Consider the following 9,158-nt stretch of genomic DNA (forward strand, 5'->3'; position numbering starts at 1 on the left):
CCACCTAGGTGCTCCCCTCTAGCTCCTGCTGCTACACACACACACACACACACACACACACTACAGCCTCTTCTCTCATTCCATTGCCTTTAATGGAGTCTGTAGGCTGCTTGGGGACATCAGGACTCAGAGATTAGGTTTTATTGGGCGCATCATGGGGCTGCTGGTGCATGACTCCACCTGGTGCTCAAGCCCTGGGCACCACCTGTCACCACCTGGTGCTCGGCAGGTTGGAGTGGGTCGTGGGGGAGGCTCTGAATGCCTCATCGACTCGCTGCTCCACCCTCGTCTCCCACTGGCAAGGAGACAAGAAACACAACCTGGCCCTCAGCAGAATTCATCTTGCAGTCACCTCATTCCTGCCTCCCCTCCCCCTCACCCATGTCCATTAACAGCTTGAAGGATTGTCTGTTTGGCCGTTAGCTAGTGCCAGGCTGAGGGCCAGGGGCTGGGGCTCCAAGGGCCAGGGGATGATGTAATCAGGGAAGAGTGTGTGTGAGAATGAGTGTGTGTCAGTGTGCATGTGTGTATGTGACCGCATTGTGCTTAAGTATGTGACACATAAGTGTGTGACATACCGTGTGTGTGTGTACAGGTGACCGTGACTCCATAGTGAGTGTACCTGAGTGTGAGGGTGAGTCTTCACTTTGTTAAGCGGTCACCAGGCTGCCACCCCATGCCTGGCTCTGGGCCGAGTGCCACTGACAGAGAGATGACCAGGCACAGGCCAGGCTCACTCAGGGCATATCTGGGTTCACCCCCACATGGGGAAACTATGACCTCAAAAGTGGAATAAATTGCCCAAGGGATCACCAGTGGTAGGTTCTAGCCCCTATGCCTCTTTTCAGTAAAACAAATAGTCCATTCTGTTGCTTTTATATTGTGTGTGAGTGTGTGAGTATGCGTGTGTATGCATGTATGTGTGAGTGTGTGTTTGAAAGTGTGAGCGTGTGTGACAGTGTGTGTGTTAGTATGCCTGTATATAAATGTGTGTGAGTGTGTGGGAGAGTGGATATTTGAAAGTGGTGAATCTGATAGCTGTGTGTTTGTGCGTGAGTGTGAATGTGGAGTGCTGAGTGTGTATGCTACTTTGTGAATGTACTAGCATATCTGTATGAGCACGTGTGAGTGTGTGAGTGTGTGTGGTGGCTGCTGAGCCCTGTACCTGCGCCAAGGCCATGACTGTGTCTTCTGCGCTCCCCTCCTGACCTTGGACGAGCCAGCTTCGGCCTGTGCAGGGGTCTTCACATCAGCTGACAGCTGGTGGGGGCTTCCCGGGGCTCATCCTCCCTCACCCACAGGTGTGATCAGAACGGCTGTGCCTGACCTTGACCGAGAGAGCCAGGAGCGCTACGAGGTGGTAATCCAGGCCACAGACATGGCGGGCCAGCTGGGCGGCCTCTCGGGCTCCACAACCGTCACCATCGTGGTCACTGATGTCAATGACAACCCTCCCCGTTTCCCGCAGAGTGAGTGAGGCCTTTCCAGAAGGAGGAGGTCACATCTGTGTGCCTGTCTGTTAGCCCATCCAAGCCAGCCACAGACCCCCAGCACTCCCCTCATTGGGCTTCCATGTCGGGGGAGGGGAGCACTGTGGGTGTCTGTTCATCCTTCCAAGCCACCCACTGACCCTGAGTTCCCTTTCAGCTTCCCACCAAAAGAGGGACTCCCATCTGTTTGTCTGTCTACCTACCCAAGTTGACCACTTTCCTCCAGGCCCCTTCAGTATACTTCTTGCAGAGAAGGACCCTAAGTTGTCTGATTTTCCATACTTCCAAGTAATGTGGTTACCTTGACACCCCTCACCTTGCTTCCTGCGGACGGTGAGCCCCCATCTGTCCACACACCCCTATCCCATTTATTGTACGGGATCTGCCACTGACCCAAGCTTGCAAAGGGCGGGGGGTGGGGAGGAATGGACATAGGAATGAAGCAGAGATTACAGCCATACCGAGGGACACCTAACTGTGCCTGGAGAAGTTGACGTTCGGAGTGACAGGTCTTTTTCCCTCCTCCTCTGAGCCTTGAGGGCAGGATTCTGTGCTTCTGAATTATGACGTCTTTCCACTCTCTGCCTCTCCTGGCACAGCAGGGGAAGGGGTTTCTCTGGGCCAATCCCCTATCTCCCTATCAGCCCCACCAGCCCCTCTGTCCCAGGCTCAGGCCAAGAGCAGTGCCGAGGAAGCCACAGAGGCTGGCAGAGACTAAATGCCGCGGGGAGCTGGGCTGATTCCTATCGGGAGAGTTATTACTCAAGGTCTGCTGCTCTCACATTAGGCCCCGCCACAGGGGACTGACCCCCGCGAGATAAGGAATCCAATCCCTTAGCTGAGAAAGCAGCGTCATCGCGGCCTAGCGCCTCAGCCCAGACACGAAGCGGGGTGGGCAGAGCCCACCAGCCAGCTCCACATCACCAGGGAGCCTGGAACAGAAGCCAGCCCACGGCTCGCTCCCCCAGCCCAACTCCACCCACTATGGGGGAGCTTCAAAGCACCAGGTAGAGGAGTGGGGGCCACCTAATCTTCCACCCAATTATGCCAGGTTCGAGGCCAACGCTGAGCCAGAAGGAGTGGGACAAAGAAGAGAAAAAGTTCCAGGGCCCCAGGAAGACTCTTGTTTACTCATTCATTTATTCACTCTTTATTTTCAGCACACAAATAGCAATGTCAATGTGAAGCAAACATTCCTGTAACCACCGATCAGGGCCTCCGAAAACCCCCCATGTCCTTTGCTGATCATAACCTCTCCCCGACCCTCCCTCCGGAATTAACCAGGATCCGCTCTCATGATCATCACGTCCTCGCTTTTCCTTAGGGTCAATTCATCTATGTGTGCGTCACCTGGCATTAGGGTTCCATTTCAGTTGTTTTTTAACTTATATAAATGGAATCATACAAAGTATTTGGTCTCTCAGAATTATGTTTGTGAAATTATATGTTGTCGCTTGTAGCTATCATTGGGTCATTTTCATTGTTGTATAGTAGTCCGTGGATTATCTATTCTACTGTTGATGGACATTTGGGATGTTTCCAGTTGGAGGCTGTTATGGAGACACTGCTTGGAACATTGTTGCACATCTCCTAGTGCCGTTTTGCACACATCTCTCTAGTGTGTATACAGAGAAGCAGAACAGCTGGCTCATGGGATCTATTCAACTTGAACTTTACTAAAAAAAGCCAAACCATCTTCCGCCATGAAGAAATGCATGTGTTCGTTGTACCACATCCTCGCCAACATTTGGTATTATTAGACTCTTTCATTTGTGTTAACCTGGTGACCGTACACTGGTAACTCATGCTGCTTTTCATTCATTCACTTACTAGTCACTCATGCATTAATTTTATGTGAGAGTCTGGTGTATTGCCAGGCACTGAGAATACCTGATGAATAAGAGATATGCACCCTGCCTTCCAGAAATGGCTGTGGGAGAGAGGGAGAGAATAAACAGAAAATGATAGGGAAATGCAGTAATCCTTACGAAGGGATAAGTTTGGGGGCCCTGGGCACACGGGAGGTCTAGGAAGGCTCCCCAGAGGAGGTGACATTCCTGAAACCAAAAGGGGAATAGCGATTGGGGAGGCAAAGGCAGAGGGGAGAATAAAGAGGGGCACTGCCTGGAGGTGAGACAGAGCAAGTCATTTTTAAGGAACTACAAGAACTTCAGCCTGACGGAAGCTATGGGGTAGGGAAGTCGGGGGATGAGGCTGTGGAAGTCAGCAGGGGCCAGGTAGCCAGCATCTTCCGTAAGGCTGCCAAGGGGCTTGCACAACTCCAGCCCAAAGACAGTGGGGAGCTATGGAGAGGATTAAAGCAGGGAAGTGGCACGATCAGCTTGCATTTTAGAAAGATCCCCCACTAGCTGCTGTGTGGGAATGAATCAGAGGCACCCAGTCCACACGAGGGGTGTCCAGCCCTGTGTGGGGACCCCAAGAGGTAATCCCCACCTCCACAGCCCTGCTTCATCTGTACCAGCCCATCATTTAACAAATCACCCTCACCTCAACCTCGGCTCTGAGAAGACAGCAGGGGGCCATTTGTGTTCCATCCGACCTCGTATCTTCTGGTTTTCCATCTGCTCCACCCCTCTAGCCATAGTGCTCATCAAGCCATTCTTCCTACATGCCAGGCATCACACCCACCTCAGGGCCTTTGCACCTGCTGTCCCCTCTGTCAAGAATGCTCTTTCCCAAATATCTGCTTGGCTCACTCCCTCACCTCCCTCGGTCTTTTGCAAAAATGTCATCTTTCCAGGAAGGCCTTTCTTGATCACCCGCTTTACAACTCTGCACACAGCCTCATCGTCACTCCCCTCCCCTTCTCCTGCTTTATTTTTCTCCAAAGTACCCATCACCATTTGACATACTGTATGTCTAACTGAGGTGACTGTTCAGTGTTTTTCTCTTTCCATTAAGAGGAAAGCACTGTGAGAACTGGGATTTTGGTCTGTTTTGCCTGTTGCTGTAACTCCAATGCCTAGAACTTCATCTGGGACATCACAGCTGCTCGATAAAAACGCAGATATGAAGGAATTGGTGTTGTTAACAGCAACAGAAAAATCAGCATGAAGCCCCACCCCTTTAATACCATTTCTTCCATTTATGGAGTAGCTACCATGTGCTAGGCACTGTACTAAGCATTTTATAGGCATTGTCATCTAAGTTAACCGTGATAACAATGCCGTGAGGAAGGCACTATTATTATTCCCATTCTACAGATGAGGGAACCAAAGCTCAGGATTACACAGCCAGGACTGACTGCAGAGCCTTAGCCTTGACCGCTGTGCTCCTCTGTCCCTTTCACTGGGCAGATGGGGAAGCTGAGGCCCAAAGAACGGCAGGCACGTTCCCAAATCAATAAGCAAACAAACTCGGGCTCAGAGTTAGGACCCTCCTCTTCACACTGCCTCCCGCATGTCTACAGAGCACCATCCTGGCCAAGCTAGGAGCCCCGTGCAAACACTGCCCTCCCTGGAGCCCATCTGGGTCCCCCTCACCTAGAATTCTCCCCTAGAATTGGTGGAAGCTGGGGCATGGGCTGCCCGACCCCGGCTCACAGCCGTATCCCCTACAGAGATGTACCAGTTCAGCATTCAGGAGTCGGCTCCCATCGGCACAGCGGTGGGACGAGTGAAGGCCGAGGACTCAGACGTGGGTGAGAACACAGATATGACTTATCACCTCAAGGAGGAGAGTGGCAGCGGTGGCCATGTGTTCAAGGTCACCACGGACAGCGACACTCAGGAGGCCATCATCGTAGTGCAGAAGGTACAGCTACCCCAGGAAGGGATGGGGGAGGCAGGCCCCACAGGGTGGAGTCAGGGAGGCCTCTGAGCAACCAAATACCCCCACTCCACTGCAGTCTGGGGATTAGGTCAACCTAGATCAACCCGGCAAAGTGCTGATGGTGTCAGTCTCACTTTACAAATGAGAAAATGAAGCACAGCAAGGTTAGGTGACTTGCTCAAGGTTGCACAGCTAGTTGTCAGAGGCAGGGTTCAATCCAGATTTGAATCAGTGCTTTTAATAACTACAGTGTGCTACTTCAAGTCCATACCAGGATCTTCACCTGCATTATTTTTTAAAATCTTCTCCCTTCCCTCTGAAGGAGGCATCATTATGCCCATTTTTACAGATGAGAAAACAGGCTTTGAGAGGTAAAAGAGCTTGCCCAAGGTCACACCTGTAAGAGGTAGAGTTGGGATTCGAACCCAGATCTGGTGACACCAAGCTCTCTCCTTCCTGAGTCTAACAGCCTTCCTCACGCACCGGCTTACCTAGGAACGAGAAGCCAAAAATGCAAACTCGGTGATCCCTAGGGGAAAGGGACGGAGGTCAAATAAAGAAGCAAAAATCCTTTCAGGACTTAGTCATGGGCTTGGCAACTGAGAGCTGTGCAGACCGTCCCCTCCAGCCCTGCTCTCCCACAGGAGGTCTCAATCCCTTGAACTGGCCCTCAGATGCTTATAGGACTTTGTACACCTCCAGGGACGGAATGTTCAGTCCCCGTCATTGTCCAGCTCTTCCTCCTCCCATTCAGCCAAAACCTGTCTTTCTAAAACACAAATCAGCCTGGGATCTGCCTTCTGGGACCCACAGAAACATCTGCCCCTGACAACCCTCCATTCACTCAATAAGCACATTAGACCCACTCTCTACCCGGCCTTGAGGGTATGAGGACAGAGAAAACTCCCAGTTTCTTCAATTTCTTCCCAGAGGATAGTAATATGAAAGCTGATACTTATAATAAAGTGTTTACGATGTGTCAGGCGCCCTTCAACTGCTTTCCATGCATTAACTCATTCCATCCCCACGACAACCCTCCGGGGTACTGTTATTACCCGTTTCATAGGCCCCGAGAAGCTCAGTAATTTGCATCCAAGGTCATGCATCTTGCAGAGCAGCGGAGGGATGGGAGCCCAAGCAGTATGGCTCCAGAAGCAACCACTTTAAGCCTTACGTGGTTGGCAGGCTTCTCATCTCCATCTGTCCGCACTGTAAGGTGAGCCCATTTCACAGATGGGGAACTGGAGGCACAGGGAGGCGCAGCATCACGGAGCAGCAGAATCAGGCTCCTCGCCCAGCCTCTGGACTCCAGCACTGCACTTGCTCTCCCGCTCAGTGCTGCCCCTCCCCCCCTCCTCCCTTCCCCGCTCAGGGCCCCTCCCGCTGGCTCCAGCACTGGCGCCTGAGGTGTCTCTGTGAAATCAGTGCTGGCTCAGGGAGCAGACCCCCGCCTGATTGATGACTTGGCTCCAGAAACCATTGCTCACTCCCAAGCCAGGCCACCGCCTGCCTCCTTGCATCTTGATTTCCCAGGCAACAGGACGGAGGAAGGAGGTGGCCCTTTTTTGCTGCTGGAGAAGGTGGGGTGGTCCTGAGAGGAAGGGAGGGTCCCTCCCTTCACACAGGGCGGGTCTCTATAAAAGTCGCCCTTGCACTCCGATAGCGCCCCCACCATGCAACCGAGGAGCCGGCAGCCCCGCCATTGCAATTTCTCCTTGCTATAAGCCATTGTCTTTAGAAAGCCAGAGCCAACCCACGGCCATGGAGCTCATTCATCAGAGGGTCACCCATTAGTACTCTCTGATGAGAGAAGCAAGGCTCTGCTTCTCTGGGTTTAGCCAGATCTCCAGGAAAGCTCTAAGGCGCCTGGCTTATCAGGCTCAACTGGCATTAGCTGCTACCACCTATGTACCAGGGAATGCTGTGTTTTATCCTCTCGAATGAGGCACAAAGGGCTAAATAGATTGCCCACAGACACACAGCTGGTCAGCAGCAGAGCCAATGCCCTTCCTCTTGTGGGGTTAAGGGCCAGGACATGGGAGCTACACTGCCTGGGTTTGAATCCTGCTTCTAGAGTGACTACCTGCTAACTTGACCTTGAGCAAGTGACACAGCCTTCTGGACTTCAATTTCTTCATGTGTAAAATGAGATGATAATAATAATAAAACCCTGTGGAGGGTGTTGTTAAATTAGATAAGTTAATATATTTAAAGCACTGGCTCATAGTAAGTGCTTCATAAATTAATAAATTAATGAAATGCCCCAACATACTGTACTGGGTAGCAAAAGTCAGGATGTCAGTTCCGGTCAGCCCTGAGCAGCTGTTTTGTCCCTAGGCAATACTGTCCCCCTGAGAGCCTCACTTTCTCCACCTGTAACCAGAGAGGGTTGGTCCGGGACTCTCCAGGCGCCCCTGCTGAGCCCACTTGTAACTTTGGGCCAGCCCCGCCCTCTCTGGGCCTACCTCCCGAACTTGGGATTTGTAGGTACCCGAGCAGTCCCCAGCCCACTCATCGGCCCTCTGCTCCCTCCCCCAGCGCCTGGACTTCGAGTCCCAGCCTGTGCACACCGTGGTCCTGGAGGCCCTGAACAAGTTCGTGGACCCGCGCTTCGCTGACCTGGGCACGTTCCGCGACCAGGCGATCGTGCGCGTGGCCGTGACAGACGTGGATGAGCCCCCCGAGTTCCGGCCGCCCTCTGGCCTCCTGGAGGTGCAGGAGGACGCGCAGGTGGGCTCCCTGGTCGGCGTGGTGACGGCGCGGGACCCCGACGCCGCCAACCGGCCCGTCCGGTGAGACCCCCGCCCGGGGCCGACGCCTGCTGCCTGCTCTCCCGCCACCGCCCGCGCACAGACTGCGGGCAGAGGGGGAGGGGGAGTGGAGGGAAGGAGGAGAAGACGGTGTGGGGGAGGGGAGAGAGATGGACCCAGGACACAGCTGGAGTTCTGAGACAAAGGAAGCAGATGTGAGAACAGTCACAGAGACAGGGGACACCGGACAAGGAGGGAGAACAAGCGAGTCAGACAGCGCGGTGAACCGGGCTCAGCCCGGGTCCTCAATCTGCCCGCACTTGCTTCCTCTGTGCTCCCAGCCAGTCCATCCATATCCTGTGACTCCCCAGTCCCTCTGTCTCGCCCCACCTCTCCCTCAGCATCGCCCCTGGATCGCCACTAGACACCTCAAACTCATCACGTTCAGAACTGAGCTGAGCTCCTGGTCTCACCCCTCCCTCCCACCCCCACCCGCTCCCCCAAATTCCATCCTTTCGGTTGTTGCATCAGGAACGTTGGAGGCATCCCCCACCTCTGCCTTTCTCTCGCCTCCCTCCAAGTCATCAGGAAATCCTGTCATCTCTAATTTAAAAAAAAAAACATCCAGAATCTGACCCCTTCTCCCCACCGCCACTGCTACCTCTCGGTCCAGGACACCACTTTCTCTTGCCTAGACTATTGCAGATGCCTGCTCATTGGTCTCCCCGCTTCTGTCCTTGCCCCTCTTTAATCTAGAATCAGCACAGGAGCCAGACCAATCCTGCTCAAAGCCCCCTAGAGGCACCTCTCTGGCTCAACATGAAGCACGAAGCCCTCACAATGACCCCAGCCAGATCCTGCTTGCTGTGGCCTCCCCCAAACCCCTCAGACTTCACCCTCCTTCCCTGGTTCACTCTGCTCGGCCACACTGGTCTCCCCACAGCCGCCCAAGCATACCAAGCTCACTTCCACCTCAGGGCCTTGGTAACTGCTGATCCCTCCGCCTAGAATGTTCTCCCCTTAATATGGGCACAGCGTGACCTCTCACTTCCTCCAAGTCTTTGCTCAAGGGTCGCCTTCTCAGGGAGGTCTCCCCTGACTACCCTTTCTAAAATTTCCATCCCAC

General features: G+C 53.4%; 1 protein-coding gene across 1 annotated transcript in view; it reads left to right on the top strand.

Annotated features, from left to right (window-relative positions):
* The window catches only part of CDH22 (cadherin 22), a 62,450-nt gene that overhangs the window by 22,287 nt on the left and 31,005 nt on the right, over positions 1-9,158 (top strand). Inside the window, exons 3-5 of the mRNA XM_011369302.1 lie at positions 1,302-1,469; positions 5,071-5,264; positions 7,821-8,074. Of these exons, the coding sequence (XP_011367604.1) occupies positions 1,302-1,469; positions 5,071-5,264; positions 7,821-8,074 (616 nt within the window). The remainder of the gene's footprint in view (positions 1-1,301; positions 1,470-5,070; positions 5,265-7,820; positions 8,075-9,158) is intronic.

This window comes from Pteropus vampyrus, unplaced genomic scaffold, assembly GCF_000151845.1.
Source record: "Pteropus vampyrus isolate Shadow unplaced genomic scaffold, Pvam_2.0 Scaffold147, whole genome shotgun sequence".
NCBI classification, from domain to species: domain Eukaryota; kingdom Metazoa; phylum Chordata; class Mammalia; order Chiroptera; family Pteropodidae; genus Pteropus; species Pteropus vampyrus.